At 36.9% G+C, this 23,946-nt stretch overlaps 1 protein-coding gene and 1 long non-coding RNA gene across 13 annotated transcripts in view; both read left to right on the forward strand.

Moving 5' to 3' along the window:
• WDPCP (WD repeat containing planar cell polarity effector) overlaps positions 1-23,946 on the forward strand; it is a 506,774-nt gene that overhangs the window by 230,071 nt on the left and 252,757 nt on the right. For all 12 annotated transcript variants that reach the window (XR_014315874.1, XM_082746657.1, XM_082746660.1 and 9 more), the window contains one exon: positions 23,552-23,615. Coding sequence is in view for 11 of the 12 variants with exons in the window: in XM_082746657.1 (XP_082602783.1) it covers positions 23,552-23,615 (64 nt within the window). In the remaining variant the exon portion in view is untranslated. The remainder of the gene's footprint in view (positions 1-23,551; positions 23,616-23,946) is intronic.
• The window catches only part of LOC309872503, an 857,896-nt gene that overhangs the window by 216,253 nt on the left and 617,697 nt on the right, over positions 1-23,946 (forward strand). The gene's annotated exons all lie outside the window — the stretch shown is intronic.

Consider the following 23,946-nt stretch of genomic DNA (forward strand, 5'->3'; position numbering starts at 1 on the left):
TCTTTTTAAATGTATTAGTTTCCTAAACTGTGTAGAAAACATGATGTGGAATTACAAGCCAAAGTTAAAATAACACCAGCCTTAAATTAATAATTGTCTTTTTTTAATGTATCATATAGAAAATAAAAAGTACAGTTACAAATCATTGTTACAATAATGGCTTTTATAATTTCCCATGTATTTACTTTCATTGAGATCTTTATTTCTCCACAGGGCTTCATGTTACTATCTCGTGTCCTTATTTCACCCTACAGAATCTTCATGAGCATTTGTTCCAAGACAGGTCTAGTGGTTGCAAACTCCCTCAGCTTTTGTTTATATGGGAATGTTTTACTTCTCCCTCACTTTTGAAGGACAGTTATATTAGATGTAGATTTTTGGTTGACAGATATTTTTCTTTGAGTACTTTGAATATATCTTTCTACTGTTTTCTGGCCTCCAAAGTTTTTGATGAGAAATCTAGTCATAGTCTTTTTAAGGATCCCTTCTATGTGTAATTCATTTCTTTCTTGTTACTTTCAACATTCTCTCTTTAACTTTTGAAAGTTAGATTATGTGTGCCTGTATGGGTCTCCTTGAGTTAACCTTACTCAGAGTTCATTGAGCTTCTTGGATGTTTATATTTGTGTCTTTCATCAAATTTGGGAAGTTTTCAGCCATTATCCCCTCAAATATGCTCTCTGTTCCTACTCTCTTCTGGGACTCCTATGATGCATATGTTGGTCCCTGTCCAAAACTCCTTAAGGCTCTGTTCATTTTTCTTCCATCTTTTTTCTTTTTGTTTCTGAACTTTGATTGTCCTCTCTCCAGGTTTACTATTTCTTTCCTCTGCCTGCTTAAATCTGCCTCAAATCCACCTATTGAAGTTTTCATTTTGGTTATTGTACTTTTCAGCTCCAGAATTTCTTTTCTGTTTCTCTTTAGGTTCTCTCTTTGTTGAGATTTCCATTTTACTCACACATTTTTTTTTTCACATTCTTTATGTCTTTAGTTCTTTGAACACCTTTAAGACAGTTGTTTTAAAGTAGTTGTCTAGTATATTTGCCATTAGGTTTTTCCACAGACCGTTTCTGTTGATTTATTTTTTCTTTGAAAGAACCATAATTTCCTGTTTCTTTGTATGTCTTATGATTTTTTTTTTATTGTTTTTGTTGAATGTGGATATTTGAATCTAATAACTCTGGAAATCAGATTCTCTTCCTTACCCAAGGTTTACTGTTTTTTGTTATTGTTTTTATTTTTTGATTGTTTTAGATGTCTCTGTGCCAAGAATCAGCCTAACGTATAAACTTAATGTCTTCTCAGTTCATTCCTGAGCTTTTGCCCTGGGTATACAATGTCACTTTCTGACTTTACTACAAATGCAATGGCTTTTAAGTGTAGTAGTCTTTAATTTCTGACTCTCAAAAGAGGAAAAAGAATAAGGTGAAGAGAAAAGAGGACCCTTGAAATCCTGTGAAATTCATTTCAGCCAAAGGAGAAAGGGCTTGTAACAATGGGAGGAGATGTCACTTCATTGCATCTCTCTGTTCAGAAGCAGCAGTTAATATTCAGAACACACAGGGACACCTGGGTGGCTCAGTTGTTAAGTGTCTGCCTTCCCCTCAGGTCATGATCCCAGGGTCCTGGGATCAAGCCCCACTAAAACTCCCCACATTGGGTTCCCTGCTCAGTGGGGAGTCTGCTTCCTCTTCTTCCTCTGCCTGCTGTTCCTCCTGCTGTTCTCTCTCTCTCTCTTTCACCCCTCTCTCTCAAAACACAGTTCCCCAGTATTTGGAGGACAGAGTCCTTTTCCCCATCCTAGCTCCCACAGTTGTAAAGTTGCTCCAGGAACATATGCACAGATGCTTGCCATATGGTTGAGGATAGGGGATAAGTAACTGCTACTATGGTTAAGTGCTGAAATTGACCAAAATTAGTCTCAATTTACAATCCAAGTCTTCCCCTAGAGGTTACAAGCCTTCAATAAATTCCAGAGTTCCAAAATAGTTACATCAAGCAGATTCTGTATGGGCAATTGTTGTTTAGGTGGGGAGACCAATGCCTGATGCTTTCTTTTCCACCACCTTCCCAGAATCCTCCTGTTATGTTTTAAATCATGTGAGCCAAACATTTGTCTCTTCCTAAGCTACCAAGGGGCTGAAACATATTTTGTATCTTATTGAATGCCTTTTGGGGATCTTCAGATAGATTTATATGTAACTTTTCTCCCTTTATAAGGATAGTCACTTTTATTGACAGATTCCTAATAACAAACCATCCTTACATTACTAGAATGTACTACTCTGACCAGAACTATTGAAGCAAATGTAAACAATAAAACTTGACCCCAAATTGCATACTACAATAAGTTCTTATTTGAAAATAATGCCATTACTATTTTACAGATGCATATGAGTTTCAGTTTCTCTTATGTTCTGAGCAGTAATTGCATCATTCTTACAGGGACATTTGAAACCTTGGGCTTATTCCCAAAATGTAGAAGAGAAAAATCTTGATAATAAAGAAGTAAGGTAGAATCTGTAAATATACTTGATCCAAAAGAATGCCAGAAAGGGGGTGGAAAAAAACAAACAAAGAATTAGACAATTAGAAAACAAATAGTAATGTGGAAGATTTAAAACCAGAACATATTAATAATCACATTATATGTAAATACTCTAAACCTTCAATTTTAAAAAAATAGGAACAGGGGCGCCTAAGTGGCTCAGTGGGTTAAAGCCTCTGCCTTTGGCTCAGGTCATGGTCCCAGGGTCCTGGGGTCGAGCCCCGCATCGGGCTCTCTGCTCCGTGGGGAGCCTGCTTCTTCCTCTCTCTCTGCTTACCTTTCTGCCTACTTGTGATCTCTGTCAAGTAAATAAATAAAATCTTAAAAAAAAAAATAGGAACAGCACCAGACAGAACAGATACCATTGGAAATCAGGATCGACTTTAGATAATCACTGTGAATGTAGATGAAAAGGCAAGGACATTAAAGCAATTAGAAGTATGTATTAGATATAGAAGACAGATAATTCAACATTAGAGTAATGGGAAGAAAAGATGTACTGAATTTTATAATATAAGAAAAAAGTCCCTGAAATGAAAAAAGAAAATCAAGCAGTTCAAACCAAGAATATTATACTTTGGTGAGATTTCAGGCAGATACACTGAACATTAAAGTCCTCAGACAATATAACATCTTTGAGCTTTTCATGGAAAAAATATTTAATAATGATTGTATATAAAAGTCTCCTCCAAAATGGAGAATCTTACAGAAAAACAAAGAAGCATGGTGGTTAACAATCTTTTTGTGAATCAACTAATGGTGAACAATTTAGAAATTATGACTAGAAAAGGAATTGGGTATTAACTTGGATACTATAAAAGCAACAGAACGGTATTCATAATTGGAAGTTGGAGGAGGGGGAGATGGAGAAAACATCAGTCATTATCTTTCAAAACAGAGTCAGTAAATCCTGTTTAAAAGGAGTATAAAAACCTGGATTTTTTTTTTTATAATCTCTTAACCTTAAAGGGATCTTTTAGGAAATAACCTGTGATTAAGAAATAAATATTTGCGGGGCACCTGAGCGGCTCAGTCAGTTCAACATCTGCCTTCAGCTCAGGTCATGATCTCCAGGTATTTTATACATATAACATACAAATATGTGTTAATTGATAGTTTTTGTTATCAGTAAGGCTTCCAATCAATAATAGGTTATTAGTAGTTAACTTTTGGGGAAGTCTAAAGTCATACATGAATTTTCAACTATATAGTGGGTAAGGCCACCAACTCATACACTATTAAAAGGTCAACTTTATGAATCTAGATTAGTTAACAATAATAATTATATTCTTCTTTATACTTATCTATACATTTTTTTCATTTCTTTTTTTTTAAGCTTTTAGTCTAAAATTGTACCCTAAATCATGATCTTTAGAGGCTTTTATGTTACTGGAAAACTGAAGCAAAAAGTATGCCTAAGAATAGCCTACTGTGTAAATAAAACATCCAGGCAAGCACAGTTGCTAAGAAATTTTGTTTAATTTGTGGAAACAAAATTTTTGTGTTAATGTCAAGTAAATAAACTAATCTCTGAAAGGTCTAGTTCATTTATCAAATCTGTACTAACACCTCAGAGATTTCACACATTCAGCCTCTCCTAGACTTCATTGGAGAAGCAGATTTAAACAGATCAGGGTCATTAGCGTAATTCATTTTCCTGACAGTACTGGGTGCTATTCATAGTCATGAGACTGCAGTATTAATAAATACATCACTGATGACCAAGATAAGAATAACACATTTTCTTTAAAATAGTGTTTTCTTATATCCAGTCATCTTCTCTTACTCTCTCTCCCTTTCCCTCATCCTGCCCACAACTGCCAGAAAAATGGGACTCTATTGATCTTACCTATATATTCATCTGACATTACCTCATTAAAAAGGAAAAAAATAGAACCACAGCTTTAACTTTTGTCAGTGTTGCCCTTACTGTTACTTTTTACTCCCACTCCCCTCACTTGTATTATCTGCAAAAGAATGAAAAATTAGGCTGCTGCTTGGGCAGGTCATGTGCTACCAACATACAACTGAGTAGGAGTTTTCTACCCTATGTGGTGATACAGGTGCTTGGTATAGTGTGAACTACCTTCAGGTGGTTTTAGTTTCAAACCACTTCTTTATTTTTGCTTCTGTGGTATCTTTTCCAAATTTTTGTTTAGTTTTTGAAAAAAAAAATTCATTCACTCAACAAGTATTTATTTGTGTGCCCTTTGCTATGCCAAAAAGTGCAGAATAGAGCTCAAAGCTCTATCTTATTATATTTGCTGAAGTGGCAGCCTTATGATTAATATAATGTGTAGTCAGTGGTCGCTGATCAGTTTCAGGATATTCAAGCTTATGCATTCATTACTTAACTAGCTATTTAGCCCACAACAAGTCTTAAGTACTTTTTATGATCCACTATGCAAATCTTTGTGACTCTTCTTGTCCTTCCCCATCTTATCACTTTTATATAATTTATTTCCTTTTCAGTGACTTAACTGTAGTTATTCTTCAAGAACTGTAATCTTTTCTGACTCCATGTCTACGTGATTAAGGTCACTGTGCATTCTGACCTGGTCTCTCACAGTGCTAGACATACTCTCTTCCTTTCTTCCATCTTGTCCTACCATGAAAATTCTCTGTTGAGCTCTGAAGGAGAGATGGAAGAGAGACATTCATTTAAATGATTTCTAAGTTCTTGTTCCCATAGTTAAAATTGTTGCGATATCACATCTGGACAATTGACATTTATCATTAGAATGTAGTTCGTTCTTAGAGCTGTGGCATTGGATTCCTTGAGTTGACTGTGCGTGTAGTCATCCTGACAGGTTTGTTCAGTAAAACATGGCTTCCCTATTAAGTTTAAATGATCAGTACAGTGAAAGACCTACAGCCGGAATGGAAGAGAAGCTGCAAAGAATTACTGAAATAAAGGATGGTATTTGACAGACTGGGGCTGGAGCAAAAGAAGTGTGAAACAACAGGTGCATTGGGTTATCAGCATTTTTAATTAACATCTGTTTTTAGCCTGAAGCACTTTGCTAAGAATGCTTCACCAGTGCCTGTATTCAGAGATAAACACAGACTGTTGAGAAGCAGTTGAGTAGTAAGAGGTTAGTGAAACATAAAGCTTTTCCTTGAGAGGGAATAATACTGGAGGTTGCTCACTGGATATAGACATCTAAGGGAAACCCCTGTTAAAACTGTATGTTTTTATTTCATTTATTTTGATACTTGTATGTAAAGTCACAGTAAAGATATGAAAAGCCACAATCTATAATAATTAAAGTGTTCACTTCTGCTTATACCTGGTCTTGGAACTTGGAAGTGGTTCTGAGAGGATTTTTGCTTTTTCTGCATTGTTTGAATTTTGAAAAGGAGACAATATTTATGTATTACATTCATAATTATAATAAAGAAAAAAATAATCTATGTTTGGCATAAGGTATTGTGGCAATTTAAGAAATTTTCATGTTGGGAAAAATGGAACGAATTTAGAAGATGAAAACAAAAAAAAGTAAAGGCTTGGGCAAGGGAATAAAAGTTTTCTTTTTTCATTTTATTTAATTTTTATTTTTCTCAGTGTTCCAAAATTCATTGTTTATGCACCATATCCAGTGTTCCATGCAGTACGTGCCCTCCATACTACCTACCACCAGGCTTACCTAACCCCCCATTCCTCTCCCCTCCAAAACCCTAAGTTTGTTTTTCAGAGTCCACAGTCTCTCACAGTTTGTCTCCCCCTCCGATTTCCCCCAACTCACTTCTCCTCTCCATCTCCCAATGTCCTCTATGTTATTCCTTATGCTTAAGTACTTTTCTTGATCAATTTTTGTTAGATATAAAAAGGTTCACTAATGTCATCTAACATTGAGACCCTAAGCATAAAATAAAACCAGTTCATAACTGAAGACACAGGCTTCCATTATTTTGTCTTTAGTCTAATGCAAAGCTAAGGTTTGGTTTGTTTTGCATTATTTGCAGAAAGAAAAATTTCTTGGAAAAAAAAATTTTTTTTTTAGATTTATTTATTTGACAGAGAGAAATCACAAGTAGACAGAGCCAGAGAGAGAGAGAGAGGGAAGCAAGCTCCCTGCCGAGCAGAGAGCTCGATGCGGGACCCGATCCCAGGACCCTGAGATCATGACCTGAGCCGAAGGCAGCGGCTTAATCCACTGAGCCACCCAGGTGCCCCTCTTGGAAATTTTTTAATGCATATTACTTTTCTGCATATATCCTATATTCAACTCTCCTAAGAAATGTTATTCTATTAAGAACAATTCTAAAAGTCATGGAATTTACATATCAAGAGACATTTGGCTATTTCTAGGTTGGGGCTATTACAAATAAAGCTTCCATGAACATTCATATACAGGTTTTTGTGTAGATGTGGATTTCCATTCCTCTGTGATATATGCTGACTGTGCTTGTAAAGTCATAAGCAAAGTTGCATGTGTTCTATCAGAAGCTGCCATACTGTTTTCTGAATGGCTATATCATTTTGCCTTCCTATCAGCAGTATATGAAATACCTAGTTTCTCCTTATCCTTGCCAGCGTTGTCACTGTTATTCATTTTAGCTGTTATAAGAGACGTGTAGTACATTGTTGTAGTTTTCATTTGCATTTTCCTGATGGCTAATGATGTTGAGGATCTTTTTGTGTGTTAATTTTCCATCCATATATACTCTGGTGAAATATCTCTTCATGTCCTTTGTTGATTTACCAACTGGACTTCTCAAAAATATATATTTTTTAAGTTTATGGATATTCTTTGGAAATGCAAGGTTGTATTTTGTAAACATGAGGGAAATATTGCAAAACTATTTGATGACATTGTGGATGTTTAATGTAGAGCTGGATCCAGAATGATGTGGTTGGATTATGCTAACATTCAAACACTGAGGGTATGGTGTTGAGATATGAATATAAAAAAGGATGGAGAAGAAAAAAGGGAAAGGAAAGAGGGAAGATGGAAAAAAAGAAGGAAGGGAGAGGGAATAGAGAGAGAATATAGTGGAAGGAAGGAAGAGAGAGGAATAGATAAAGATAACAGGAAGAATGAGGAGAGGGGATAAGTTAAGAGATAAAGTAATTCCAAGGAGGAAGGTGAAATAAGTCAAAGCTAAGTACATCCTACTAACAAGGGCTTTTTTGGGGGGCTAGAAAGTATTGCCAGGACTAATAACAAGTAGAGACTGAAGCAGACTATTAGAATAGTTTGGGGGATGAGTGTAATGAGTTGTAATGTGCAAAGAAAATGGAGAAGAATTTGACTCAACTGTATCTAAGCTGTTGGTGGTAGAGTTAAAAGAGAATTGGAATCAAGGGATATGATTCTTCATCCCAGTTTTACCAAAGACTAGGGGGTCTTTGATGGGCTCTTTATCTGTAAAATGGAGATCAAACTCTTGGGAGTGTTGTAGCCATTAAAACAATTATTAGAAAACACTTTTACATTTGTGAGTTACTCAAAAATAAAAATTGTGATTGCTAACTTTTAAAAAAGTTTGGGAAATAGCAGGGCTGGAAAAGTTAAGTGAATGCAGATATAATATGATTTTGAAAAAAAGAAGTACTTTGCTAATTTGCATAAAAGGAACTAGTACATTACTAGTTTTTCATTAGTGTAGCCATCATTAGATACCAAGTAGGATATATCAGGAGTCAGTAAATTCGTAACCAGTTCACCCTATTTTTAAGGAATGAACACAAGCTTCCAAGGCATAGAGCTAACACCGTCCAGGTTGGAGAATGTGTCATCCCTGTATGTGTGTCCCTGGTATTACTAGGGGCCAGGAAAAGGTCTGGCACACAGAGGTTGTCTTTGTCCTTTTGGGCCACCCTGTCAAGATACCACTGACTGGATGGCTTATAAATAACAAAAATTTATTTTCCACAGTTCTGGGGGTTGGGAAGTCATCCAAGATCAAGGGTACCAGATTGGTCACTTTTGGGTGAAGGCCATCTTCTAGTTTCATAGTCAACACATGTCCTCACAAGGTGTGAGGGAGTTCTCTTAAGCCTCTTTTTTTAACGGCATTAATCTCATTCATAAGGGTCTGCCCTCATGACCTAATCACCTTCCAAAGGCCCTACCTAATGGTCCAGATGCCTTCATGTTGAGAATTAGGTTTTCAAAACAAAAATTTTGAGGAGGCACATGATGTGATGAGCACTGGGTGTTATACACAACTAATGAATCATTGAACACTATGCCAAAACTAATTAAGTTGGATAATTAAATTAAAAAATAAAAAGCTAGTGGATATCTATAAAAAATTTTAAAAATTGAAAAAGAAATTTTGGAGGGATATAAGCATTCAGACCATAGTAGAGGTCATGTGCTCAACACTGGTTCCAGTCTCCTCTCCTCTTTGCTTTTGAACCCAGATGAAATTGGAACAATCAGTTTATGTAAATGTTTAACAGATTTATTAATCACAGATTTTCCTTCCTATATTCAAGATACAGGCATGCAGACCTACTTATTCAGCAGGAGAAACTGGAGGCAAACTCAGCTGAAGTTTCCATGAAGTAACACAGAAACATTTCTCAATACTTTTTAGATATATCTCCCTCTCTCAGCATGTTAAACCACTGTCTAACTGGTATTTCATCAACTCAGCTATTATGGAAAGTCTTGATGTCTTTGGGACCAGAATATGTTGTCATATTTGTTCTCAGAAATCCTGACTTAACAGTTTTCTTTAGAGGAATATTCTTTGTTAAGCAGTATGATTACTCTCCTTAGTAGGGCCCTTGCTTTTACTTATATTTTTATTTTTAAAGTATACTTCCTGCCATTAATTTGGGGGGTTATATTTTTATTTTATATTGATTTACTAACATTGAATTATTTTTCAACCTAGTGGGTTTTTTTTTTAACGTATTATAGTGTCATACTACAACATACTCTTATCAGTATTCATATGACAGCAATGAATGACTTCTACCATTATGTTTAGGGCGAAAGACTAATCTATTTCCAGCTTACTCATCATAACCAATAGAAGAAGTTCTCAGATATATTACCTTTAATAAATATAACACCAACAATTTTACACCATCACAATAACCTCAACAGCAGTTAGAGCCCCTGGTAAGTATTGATGAGGATATACTAGTTGGGAATTCTCCCTTAAGGCTTAATATACAGTTCTAGTATAACACTTACTGAGGTTCTAGTTAGTTGTGGAGGTTGCACTCAATTTTTGAAAGGCCCAAACACTAGGGTCAGGTTTCAATCCCAGCTTCATAATTTACTGGATTCTTAAGCTCTTATTTCCATTTTATAGATGAGGAATTTACCAACTTAAACATAATTTGCCAAGATTATAAATAATAAGTAACTAGCATATATTCAGTATTTAATAAGTGTGATAGCTACTATTATTGTGTTTTTGACCATTTCTCCTACTAGACTGTGAGTTGCTTAAGGTCAAGAACTAATGTCATTAGTTTTTCTAACCCTTTTGAGTTCTAACACAGGAACTTGTGCTTTAGGGGTATTTTGTAAGCATCTTATAAAAGTAAATGTACTTATAGGTGACAATGTAGCATATGATAACTTTTGAATGATATTAATTTAAAAGCTGTAGGGTTAAAAATATTAGAATTTTGGGTCCCTAACATGCTATAGAAGCCAAAGAGAGAACTGGCTCATCTCTTTATAGAGCCAAACATGGAAACTGTTTGGTCATACCTTTTAAATAAATGCAACATAGCATTTCTTTTCTTTTTTTCCCCCACATTTTTTTTTCTTCTTATTTCTTCTTTTTCTTCTTATTTCTTCTTATTTACTTCTTATTTACCTATAATGTATTATTTGGTTCAGAGGTACAGGTCTTACACAATTCATAGTACTCATCATAGCACATATCCTCCCCAATGTCCTTCACCCAGCCACCCTATCGCTTCAAGCCCCCTCCCCTCCACCAACCCTCAGTGTGTTTCTTGAGATTAAGAGTCCCTTATGGTTTGTCTCCCTCCTCAGTCGTCTTGTTTTATTTTTTCCTCCCTTCCCCCAACGACACCCTGCCCTGCCTCTCAAATTCCTCATATCAGAGATCATATGATAATTGTCTTTCTCTGATTGACTTATTTCACTTACCTTAATACCCTCTAGTTCCATCCATGTCATTGCAAATGGCAAGATTTCATTTCTTTTGATGGCTGCATAGTATTCCATGTATATATGTATATACATATATACATGTATATATGTACCACATCTTCTTTATCCATTCATCTGTTGATGGACATCTAGGTTCTTTCCATAGTTTGGCTATTGTGGACGTTGCTGATATAAACATGTGGGTGCACGTGCCCCTTCAGATCACTACATTTGTATCTTTAAGGTAAATACCCAGTAGTGCAATTGCTGGATCGTAGGGTAGCTCTATTTTCAACTTTTTGAGGTATCTCCATGCTGTTTTCTGAGTGGTTGCATCACTCTATTATTGTATTATTGTTGATGTGTTTCTTTGATTTTGTTATTAATTGGTTTATATAATTGGCTGCTCCCATATTAGGGACATATTTAAAATTGTTAGATCTTCTTGTTGGACAGACCCTTTGAGTATGATATAGTGTCCATCCTCATCTCTTATTATAGTCTTTGGCTTAAAATCTAATTTATGTGATAAAAGGATTGCCACTCCAACTTTCTCTTGATATCCATTAGCATGGTAAATTGTTTTCCACCCCCTCACTTTAAATCTGGAGGTGTCTTTGGGTCTAAAATGAGTTTCCTGCAGGTAGCACATGTATGGGTCTTGTTTTTTTTAATCCTTTTTGATACCCTATGTCTTTTTTTTTTTTTTTTTTTTTAAAGATTTTATTTATTTTATTTGACAGACAGAGATTATAAGTAGGCAGAGAGGCAGGCAGAGAGAGGAGGAAGCAGGCTCCCTGCTGAGCAAAGAGCCCGATGCGGGGCTCGATCCCAGGACTCTGAGATCATGACCTGAGCCGAAGGCAGCGGCTTAATCCACTGAGCCACCCAGGCGCCCCTATGTCTTTTGATTATGGCATTTCACTCATTTACATTCAGGGTAACTATTGAAAGATATTAGTTTAGTGCCATTGTATTGCCTGTAAGGTGACTATTACTGAATATTGTCTCTGTTCCTTTATGGTCTATGTTATTTATAGGCTCTCTCTTTGCTTAGAGGACCCCTTTCAATATTTCCTGTAGGGCTGGTTTGGTGTTTGCAAATTCTTTTATTTTTCATTTATCCTGGAAGCTTTTTACTTTCAGTGACAGCCTAGCTGAATATAGTATTTTTGGCTGTGTATTTTTCTTGTTTAGTGATGAATATATCATGCCAGTCTTTTCTGGCCTCCCAGGTCTCTGTGGATAGGTCCACTGCCAATCTAATATTTCTGCCATTTTATGTACAGACCTCTTGTCCCAAGCTGCTTTCAGGATTCTCTTTGTCACTGAGACTTGTAAGTTTTATTGTTAGTGGATGGGGTATGGACCTATTTCTAGTGATTTTGAGGGGGGGGTTCTTTGCCTCCTAGATTTTGATGCTTGTTCCTTTCACCAAATTAGGGAAGTTCTGTGCTGTAATTTGCTCCAATATACCTTTTTTTTTTTTTTTTTTTTTCCTTAAGGGAAAATTGGAGGGGGAGACAAACCATGAGAGTCTGCTTCAATATACTTCTGCCCCTCTCGTTCTTTCTTCTTTTTCTGGGATCCCAATTATTCTAATACTGTTCCATCTTATGGTATCACTTTTCTCTCGAATTCTCCCCTCATGGTCCAGTAGATGTTTATCTCTCTTTTTCTCAGCTTCTTTATTCTCTATCATTTGGTCTTCTATATCACTAATTCTCTCTTCTGCCTTATTTATCCTAGCAGGAAGAACCTCCACTTTTTATTGCACTTCATTAATAGCTTTTTTAATTTCAACTTGGTTAGATTTTAGTTCTTTTATTTCTCCAGAAAGGGGCTCTCTAGTATCTTCTATGCTTTTTTCAAGCCCAACTAGAATCTTCTGACATATTACTAATATCCATATTGACTAGGTCTCTAGCCATCGGTACTGCCTCTTGTTCTTTTTTTTTTTTTTTTTTTTTTTTTTTTTTGAGGCCGCCTTCTCATTTTATCCAGAGAATAGATGAATGAGAGAACAAAATACTGAAAGGGTAGCAATGACCCCAGGAAAGTCTACACTAATTAAATCAGAAGAGGCCAAAAACTGGGGGGGGGGGGTGAGAAAGGAGAAAACACACACATATGCATATACATATACACACACAAATACATATGGTTAGATCTCTAGACGTATAGAGACCCATATGTATTAGATCTGTATGTGTATATTAGATTAGATTGGCAAGTAGAACAAAGCAACACAGTTGATTTTGGGTGTATTTTGGTCTGTTAAAAGAAAGTGCCTCCCAAAATTTTAAAGAAAAACTTGTATATATAAAAATAAGGGTAAATACGATGAAGGGATGGAACATGACTGTAAAGATGAAAATTAAAAAAGGAATTGATAAGAAGTAGTTGAAAAAAGAAAAAAAGAGAATGTGATTAGGCTGGAGACTAGAACAAAGCTATATGCTAGATTTAGGGTATATTTTGATCTGTTAGAATAAACTTATCTCAAAATTTTAAAGAAAGAAAAACTTGAGGCACCTGGGTGGCTCAGAGGGTTAAGCCTCTGCCTTCAGCTCGGGTCATGAACTTAGGGTCCTGGGATCAAGTCCCGCATCAGGCTCTCTTCTCAGCAGGGAGTCTGCTTACCCCCCTCTCTTTGCTTGCCTCTCTACCTACTTGTGATCTCTCATTCTCTCTGTCAAATAAATAAATAAATAAAATTTTTAATTAAAAAAAAAAGAAAAACTTTACAGAAAATAAGGTTAAATACAATGAAGGGATAGAATATAACAATGAAAATTTTAAAATATTTTTAAAAAGTTATTGATAAGAAAATAGATAAAAAAGGTTAAAATATGAAAGAAGAAAAATTTAAAAAATAGAATAAGAAAAATATAAAGTTTAAAAATTTAACTTTGAACGACTAAAGACCCATGGGGAAAAAGCCATGAATTATATGTGCTGTCATCTCCTAGCTCTGGAGTTTTGCAGTTCTCCTTGATCGATGAACTTGTTCTTAGCTGGATGGTCTTGCTTATCTTCTGGGGAGGGGTCTGTTGCAGTCACTCTCAGATGTCTTCGCCTGAGGTGGAATTGCACCTCCCTTGCCAGGGGCCAGGCTAAGTAATCTGCTTGGTTTTGCTCTCTGTAGCTTTTAATTCCCTGAGTGCTTTCCATAGAATTTTGGGAGAGGAGAATGAAGGTGGTGGCCTCCCAGTCTCCGACCCAGAGGAACTGAGAGCTTGGGACCCCCTTCCTCAGTGGGCACGCAGAGAAAAGCAGTCAATTCCTCCCGTCTCCCTGGTCTTTGGGCACCCTCCATGCTCACCCAGCACATGACCAACTGTTTCTGTCTCTGGCACATGGCACCGTTTGGAGTCTCCAAACCCAACAGATTCCTGCAGCGTTCTCCCATGCCCCTCCTCCTGGTAGAGGAAGAGAGTGTCTATGGATCTGCCAGAGAGGTCCCTGCTCAAAGAGCAATGGCTCAGCTGTGCCAGCGATCACACTTCATGGAAACCCCAAGCTGAGACTTCACTCCTCAGCCCTGTCTTTGCAGCCTGTTTCCTCACTCTCATACCTGGAAGCTCTGCCACACTCAGGCACCCTCTCTCTTTCTGTGACCCCAAGGGACCTGAGACCGCACTGTCCCAGAGAGGGATCCACACCCCACTAAGGCATTGGAGTGCCATTCCTCAGTGGACCTGATTTCTAAAAGTTCTGATTTTGTGCTCTGCTGTTCATCCACTTGTCAGGAGCTAGCCCCTCCCCCCACAATCTCTCTTCCTGAGTATAGCCTTGGATTCACTTCTCCACACATCCTATGTTCCTGAAAGTGGTCACTTTTCTGTTCCTAGAATTGTTGCTGTTCTTTTCTTCAATCTCCTGTTGAGTTTGTAGGTGTTCATAATGGTTTGATAACTACCTAGTTGAATTTCTGAGATCCGACGAAATTTAGGTCTCCTGCTCCTCCTCCATCTTATTCCTGTCACTACATGACATTTCTGATCTGGAACTCAGAAACCCAAGAACCACAGACCTGATCTAAAAACAAAAAACAACAACAACAAAAAAACCTATAAGCCTGTAGCACATAGTTCATTCTCTTCTATTGGTATTAGAGTAGTGTTATGGAAGAGGGTTTAAGTTTTGGAGCCAGATTGCTATACAAGTAGAAATGGGACCTTGAGCAGGTTTAAAGTTGCCAGTCTTATTTAGCAAATAAAAATAAAAGATGCCCAGTTAATCGTGAATTTCAGGCAATATAGAATTATCTAGTATAGATAAGTCCCAAATATTGTATGGGATATGGACACTAAAGAATTATTCAGGGCACCTGGGTGGCTCAGTTGGTTAAGCATCTGCCTTCAGCTCAGGTCATGATCCCAGGGTCCTAGGATTAAGCCCTGCATCAGGCTCCCTACTCAGTGGGGAGTCTGCTGCTCCCTCTCCCTTTGCCCCTGCCCCCTGCTCCTTCTCTCTCCCTGTCTCTCTCTCTCTCTCAAATAAATAGGTGCTTTAAAAAATAAAAAAATTATTCATTATCTGAAATTCAAATTTAGCTGGGTATTCTATATTCTGTATGGCAACTTTTACTTAACCTCTCTGTGCTTGAGTTTTCTCATTATTAAATGGAATATAACAATAGTAACAATCCGATAGGGTTGTTATGAAGATTACATCAGTTAATACATAGAAAGTACTTAGAATAGTAACTAGTATAGAGTAGATCTCAATAAATGATACTTTGCTATTGTTGTTGGTGGGGTTATGATATTTATTGAAGATATTTCTGAGGCCTTCTTCAGTCAGCTGTGATAATTAATTAATGCATAGAGTGAGACTCCACAGGCTAGGCAAAAGACAATGACTAGACAGGTCCACGTCTCCCAGGAATGGACCTGCCTGTGAATCCCTGCTTCATTCATTGGCTGGGTACAGCTTGCAGGAATGTAGCCTCAGTGTAGGTGCAGTGATGTATTTCACATCACAATAGCCAAAGCTATTTACCTATTTTGTTTCCTGAAGTCAGAGGTCTCAGAGGTGCATTCTCATGAATACCAATGTACAGATCTCTTTTTCACATAGGTCCAGAGAGCAACTACTGGAAACTGGAGATATAAAAGGGAAGTTAGTAAGATAAAACTATATCCATTGTCACTGAATTGCATCTCATGGCTGCAAGTAGTATTCATCCTCTCCCTTACTACTATCTAATTTCTGTCTCTTTGGACTGTTTGCCATCTCCAGGCATTTCCACTTCATTGAGTACTGGCCATTGTGGGTTGTTGTGGTTGGTTTTTTCACCAAGCTTTTAAAAGCCATTCCACTAGCAATTTATCCCAGCAGCCTGGAGTCCTTGATAGGATGTTAAATTCCATATCCTGAAACAGTGCTCCCCACATTAATGAATTCTTATTTATCCTATCTTCCATTCCACATCCTGTGTTTTTACTGGCACATGCTGACTAAATCTTGCAACTCTTTAAGTGTGTGGTCTCCTAGTTTATCATATCTATCATGTCCCCACCTGGACTGTGCTGAGTTTTAACCCCAGTTATCAGGCTAGCATCCAGGAGAAGGGTAGGAGCATTTCCTGAGGGTAGGGAATATTTGTTGGGTTGTGGGGAGAGTTCTCTACAGAATCTTCTACTGTAGAGGAATTGCTAGCTCAGATTCAGGGGACTGCACTGTCAACACTCTCAAAGGCATATATCCACATGTACCCATCCCAGATATCAGGATCCCATGTGTTTTTAAACAGGGCATTGACCCAAAAGTAGACTTCCCTGCCTTGGTGGTACCTCCAAATGTCTCTAGAATTCTATGACTCTAACAGTTAGGTCTCCCATCTGTCAGCTGTGTCTGCTTTTCAATTGTAGAAGATAAGGACCTCTGTAAGCTAGTAAAGTGGCTCCCTGGCTAGTAACTTTTAGAAAATAACACTCAGAAAAAGGAAAGAAATGGAAAGAAAAGAGTACTCAGTCTCTAATTATGCTTCCTTAGGGCATAAATATAACTTAGTAATAATTAGCCTATTCCATTGTCTATTTAGTAAGTATTGCCTATCCACAGCCTCCACCACCCACCAAAGTACACCACAGAACAGTTCTAAAGAAAGTTCTAAGGCTTTCTGAGTTCAGAAGTCATCAAGCATGTTGCCCATCTGAAGAATCCCATGTCACTCAGGAATGGTATCTCAGGATCTCAACTTAATATCTCAACTGCCCACAGTCATTACCCAGGAGCAGCTTGTGGAAAGTGTAGCCTTAATGGGAAAACACAATGATACATTTCAAAATGTAGCAGCTGGGGCTGTCAGTCAGTTATACTTCCTGCAGTAGGAGATCTGAGAGAGATATTCTCATGAGTGCCACATTGAGTTCTATAAATAGAAGTGGGAGAGATGACATGAAAACAGCAGAGTAGGGAGCTCCAAGAATCAGTCCTTCCACTGAAGCAATCATTAAGCAAACAAAACTGGCAGAATTAACTTAAACTCTAGAATCTAATTTAAAAACTTATAACAATCAGAATACTTAATAAAGACAGTGGATGTTAAATATTGTGCTGATTCTCAGAAATTCAAAAGGCATTTTTGTTTATCTGCTGTCCTCCATTCCCCACTATGACAGTGGCCATGAAGACAGTGGTCAGCATTTCTGGTGTTACCTAGCTGATGCCAAATGGCCATGATGGACCTTGTTCTCAAACACTGTGGTTATGCATTTTGCATTTTGACCAGTCTTTAGTTTCCAGAGGGACCAGTGCAGAGGCTTGGTTTTGTTTTGCCTCCAACTGGCCAGAACAGCATCTCTGACAAAAATATTCACACATGTGAAAAGCATTTAAAGACATATAACATGCATAGCTGTCTCAGGCAAGAGATGGAGAATGGGGAAAGCAGCAGTTGGACCAACAGATCTGGGAAAGAGAAGACTGAGGAGAAAATATTTGGGGCATAAAGTCCTTGGAGGGCTACCATATATACCACGGAATCACAGGTACAAGACACGTGCCTAAAACTGGTTACATGCTCAGTAAGACCTGAACCTCTGGACCTAAGTCTCAAGGAAGACCTTGGGCTCTGCATAAGCAAGCAGGAAAGGCTAAGACAGAATTGTATGTAGGTAATTTGGCTAAGCAATGAAGGAGTGTCCTAACTCCAAGCCAATCTACAAAGACTGGGAGAGTTGTTTGTTGCTTCAGGATTTTTAAAAAAAGTTCTATCTGGTCATCTGTCAGGAGTTTTTGCTTTTGTTTTTTGGGTTTTTTTTTAATTTATTTTTATTTATTTTCAGCATAACAGTATTCATTATTTTTGCACCATACCCAGTGCTCCATGCAATCCGTGCCCTCTATAATACCCACCACCTGGTACCCCGACCTCCCACCCCCCGCACCTTCAAAACCCTCAGATTGTTTTTCAGAGTCCATAGTCTCTCATGGTTCACCTCCCCTTCCAATTTCCCCCAACTCCCTTTTAAAAATATCTGGCTGATTGCTGAGATAATGAAACAGGCTTTGGTGATCACACATGACAAAGAATATAGGCCTTGCAAATACAGTTTGGGAAGGGCAATAAACAACTGGATGAGGGCTCTCAATAACACAGAAAAACCTAGAGAGGGGAAGAGTCTAATTTCCAGAGTTATCACATTATGATATTCAAAATGTCTAATTTCAGAAAATGTATATGGAAAGGCATACAAAGAAGCAGGCAAGTATGGCCCATTCACAGGAAGAAAAAGTAAAGTCAGCAGCATCCCATGGGAAGCCCAAGCTTTGGGCTTTTAGACAATGACTTTATATCAACTATGAGCTTAAATGAACTCAAAGAGCTAAAGGAAACCATAGACAATGAACCAGAAGGATGATGTCTTACCAGTCAGAGAATGCAATAAAGAGACCAAAATTATAGAAAGGAATTAAATAGAAAAATTTCATCTGTAAAATATAATAGCTGAAATGAAAAATTCACTAGATTGGCTCAACAGATTTGAGCAGGCAGAAGAATCTGTAAAATAGGACAATTATCAAGTTAGAGGAGCAGAGGAAAAAAAAGGAATGAAGAAAAATTAGTAGAATCTGAGCAACTTCTGGGGTACAGGCATTATGGCATTCTGCACGAATCTACATATCCAAGAAACACGATGAAATTCAAATAGAATCAGTTCAGCAAGATCCACATCAAAACACATTATAATCAAAATTCAGAAGCCAAAAAGAGAATCTTGAAAGTGCAAAGCAGAAAGCAACTTCTCTTGTAGACAGGATCGTCAGTAATATTAACAGCTTATTTTTCATTAGAAACCTAGAGGTCAGAAAGTGGTGGGATGGCATTTAAAATTTATGAGAAAAACCAGAAATCATAAAATCAAAAACCATAAAAAAGTATTCTACACCTGATCTTAGAAGAAAAGGTCTCAACTCATTATATTAGTTGTGGGTTTTTCATATATGTTTCTCTGACATCAGGAACAAGATAAGAATGTCCATTCTCACCACTTTTTTCAACCTAGTACTTGAAGTCCTAGCTGCAGCAGTCAGACAAGAAAGTGAAATAAAAGGTATCCAAATGGATAAGGAAGAAGTAAAACTTCACTATTTGCAGACAACATGGTAACAAATATAGAAAACATTAAAGACCACCAAATAACTACTAGACCTGATAAATGAATTCAGCAAAGTTACAGGATAAAAAATTCATATACAAAAATCTGTAACATTTCTATACACTAATTGTGAAGTAGCAGAAAGGGAAATTAAGAAAAAAAATTTACATTTGCACCAAAAAGAATAAAATACCTAGAAATAAACTTAACCAAGGAGGTGAAAGACCTGTACCTTGAAAACTATAAAACACTTATCAAAGAAATTAAGCAAATAGAACAAATGGAAAGATATTTTATGCTTATGGAGTAGAAGAACCAATATTGTTAAAATGTTCATACTACCCAAAGCAATCTGCACATTTCATGCAATCCTTATCAAAATTCCAATGGTACTATTCATAGAACTAGAACAAATAATCCTTGCATTTGTATGGAACCACAAAATAAGCTGAGTAGCCAAAGCAATTTTGAGAAAGAAGAACAAAGCTGGAGGTACCACAGTCCCAGATTTCAGATATACTACAAAGCTGTAGCAATCAAAAGAGTATGGTACTGGCACAAAAATAGGCACATAGATCCATGGAACAGAATAAACAGCCCAGAAATAAACCTACACTTCTATGGTCAATTAATCTACAACAAAGGAGACAAGAATGTACAATGGGGAAAAGACGGTCTCTTCAACAAAGGGTACGAGGAAAACTGAATAGCAACATGCAGCAGAATGAAACTGGATGACTTTCTTAGACCATACACAAAAAATAAACTCAAAGTGGATTAAAGACTTAAATGTGAGACCTAAATCCACAAAATTCCTTGAAGTGAACATAGATAGTAAAATTTGTCAACATAAGCTGTAGAAACAGCATTGTACATATGTCTCCATAGGCAAGAGAAGTAAAAGTTAAACTATTAGGACTACACCAAAATAAAAAGCTTCTGCACAGCAAAGGAAAGCATCAACAAGACAAAAGGGCAGCCTAGTGAATGAGTGAAAGTATTTGTAAATCATATAGATGATAAAAGGTTAATATCCCAATGCTAAGTGAATAAGTGAAATGCTATGTGAAATAAGTCAGAGGAAAGACAATTATATTATCTCACGCATATGTGGAATTGAAGAAACAAAACAGATCAACCTAGGGGAGAGGAAGGAAAAAATTAAAGGAAAACAGGGAGGTAAACCATAGGAGACTCTTAACTATAGGGAACAAACTGAGGGTTGTTAGTGGGGAGGTCTGTGGGAGGGTAGAGTAACTGGGTGATGGACATAAAGGAGGGCATTTGAAGTAATGAGCACTGGGTGTCATATGAAAGTGATGAATGACTGAATTCTACCTCTGAAACTAATAATACAGTATGTATTAATTAAATTGAATTTAAATTTAAAAAAAGTTTTAAAAAGGGATAAAGAAAGCATATATGAACTATAAGATACCACAAGGAAAAACAACCTGTGAAATTATTTTCCATCACAGTAGCTTGTTTTTCTATGCATTTGGTGGTTTTTGTTTTTTTATTTTTTTAAGATTTACTTATTTTAGAGAGAGCATACAAGCAGGGAGAAGGGCAGAAGGATAGAAAGAGAATCCCAAGAAGACTCCCTGCAGGGAATCTGATGCAGGGCTCCATCTCATGACCTGAGATCATGACCTGAGAATCAGACACATAACCAACTGAGCCATCTAGGCGCCTCTGCATTTGGTAGTTCTTTATTGTGAACTCCTATTTGTTTTATTCTAATTGATGGTAATCCTGGGGATTTCTATAAAAGATGCTTTAATCCAGGGGTGCCTGGCTGGTTCAGTTGGTAGATTATGGGACTGTAGGTCTTGGGGTCACAGAGCCTACTTTAAAAAAACTGCTTTAATCCAGACATGAATTTTTTTTTAATGCCAAAGTTAGGTGCACTATATCCTGGGAATATTTTAACTCCTAGCTTAATCAGAAGTCTTGGGTTTGGCACCTTTACCTTGAGACGTATTCAGGGCTCAGTCACTTGAATGTGATGGCCCTTAGAGGAGTAGTACCTCTCCCTGCCCCCCACTATTTGCTTTCTGTTCAGGAATCTTTACTCGTTTTAATGAAGGGATTTAATTTGGTTACTATTTTTTGATTGAGGCTAGGGGGCCCTTGGAGAGATTTTATTTTTTTAGAATTCTGTGATGTACTTTAATGTGTGTTTTATAGGCAGTGTAGTTGGGAGCTCCCTTTGGTATTTCTGGTTGATCATGCCACCAGATGCCAACCCCTATTCTTTCATTTAACCATAGTGCCCTTCATTACCTCTCACCTAGAAGGAAGATACATCCTATCTTACCCCTCTTAATTTCATTCTCTCCAATTTTAATTTATCCTGTATATGATTGCCAACTTGATGTATCAGTGAACATGTTAGGCATTTTAAATTCAAGGTACCTAGAAATCAGAGTTTGGGGCTCAGGAAAGATAGGGATCCTAGAGATTTGTGAGTTCCTGATATAATTATCAATGCCATGAAGTGGGTAAGATTATGGGGAGACTAGAGTAGTGAGTGTAAATAAAAGAGTACAATAACACATCAACTTCATGGAGTAGGCCGAGGGAAGAAAAACCCAGGAAAGGAGACTAAGAAGATGAAATGCCAGAAATTGGAAAACAAAAGAATGGCATCTCCAAAGGGAAGGAAAGGGGTTTTTTTTTGTTTTGTTTTTGTTTTTTTTTTAAGATTTTATTTATTTATTTGTCAGAGAGAGAGCGAGAGCGAGCACAGGCAGACAGAGTGGAAGGCAGAGTCAGAGGGAGAAGCAGGCTCCCTGCGGAGCAAGGAGCCCGATGTGGGACTCGATCCCAGGATGCTGGGATCATGACCTGAGCCGAAGGCAGCTGCTTACCCAACTGAGCCACCCAGGCGTCCCAGGAAAGGGGGGTTTAAAGGAAGGGAAATTTATACGTTTAGATGTGGCATGAAGGGTACGCAAGAGGAGGACTTACCATTTGTTTGATCGTTAGAAGGTGGACGATTACTATTACCAGAAAATTTTCAGTTTAGTGGGATCATATGCAAAATAGCAGTGATTGAATGAACAAGTAGTACAACTTGTTATAATCCTCTGTCCTCTTTCTCTTTACATCCTACCTCCAGTGAATATACAATGAATCAATCAGTAAGCTTCCTGGAACAAAAATAAACATAGTTACTTTCTGATCTTCCATAGTTTAAAGAAATTCAAGTAAATACTGGAGAGGGTAGTAAGAAGGGCAAAGGAGGAGATTGGGGATTAATCTCCAATTAGTCATTAATTTGTGTTGGACTTTACTTACTGTAACTATTTTATTAATAAAGTTTATATAATCTGTTAATAACTAATATCCATATTTCTCATATGTTTTAGTTGAAGTATTTCTATTTTACACTATTATATTTCACAATATGAAACAGAGAACAGGGATACTTAACAGAGAACTTGGATACTTAACTGCTTGTTTCTGGAACCAGAAAAACTCACAATTATATCTGTATAAATCTCAGCATTCAGATCAAACAACAACAATAACAAAAACAACCTTCTAAACCTCTGTGCAAAAAATATGTGATCATGACATGCTTTACTCTCAAAATCTTAAACTTTCTGTAAAGGTAACTTTAATTAGTTAAGTAATTAATTAATTAATTAGATTAATGTATCTTAGCATAAAGTGAAACTGTCACCATAAAGAATTATTGAAGTTATACTTCAGGGAAAGAGGGTATGATTGTGAAAAAAGAGTAGACAAGTATTACTTCACATATTTAGAAAATACTTCAAAATATTTGGAAACAACTTACTGTCACTTTGGAATAGCCTAGAATTTTATTTTCCAAAACTCACAAATATAACTTTTATAATAATACATTTGACTTCTCACCTACTACCTAAGAAACATCAAAGTGTAATTATTTCATTTGTTACCTTTATCCTGCTACATTTTCCATATCCTTATACTTTTCTTTTACAAAACACAATACATTTAAAAATTATGAGAGACCTATTTCCTAAGCCAGCCTTTCCCTATACTCAGCAGCCTCTGCCCTGGGTTCTACTTATCCCTGAAAGTTGCATTGAAGGCCTCAATAGGCTCTTTGCCTCAGTTCCTCATAAGTACAATAACATTTCACATAGAAATCCCAACAGGCAAATTCCCTACTGTTTGAAAATACTTTTCCCCATCAGAAGAACAAAAAACAATAACACATAAATACATTAAACTAGCAGCTCTCTCCTTTTATGGTTTTGTTCACAACTAACATATAACATTTCTTTCCTTCCATATAGGTACCAGAGATTTGAAAAGGCATTTCTGTTAGCGGTTGACATTGGTGCTCATGACCTGTTTATGGTGAGTCATTCCCAGAGATGATTTTGTCCCTTCAGTTCTAAGGCTGAGTAAGTTGTCAGCTTTTGTGACCATTAAAAAGGATTAGTGTCATTTGTGCCTTAAACACATGGTGGGAAAGCATTATTCCATCTTAGCTTGCAGCTTTCCCTTCATGAAACTAGTCAATAGCCATCTAGTCTCTTTTGACTTGTTGACATTTTCCTTGCCAGGGCCCAAAGGATATTTTATGTTTTCTAAGAATTTATAATTCTTGAACTTTCCTCTTCATGTTCTTTGATGTGAGGGGATGACACCTTTCTATCTAATAAGCTTAAATGTCTTTTTAATCCAT

Source organism: Mustela nivalis (assembly GCF_964662115.1).
Source record: "Mustela nivalis genome assembly, chromosome: 8".
Classification (NCBI taxonomy): domain Eukaryota; kingdom Metazoa; phylum Chordata; class Mammalia; order Carnivora; family Mustelidae; genus Mustela; species Mustela nivalis.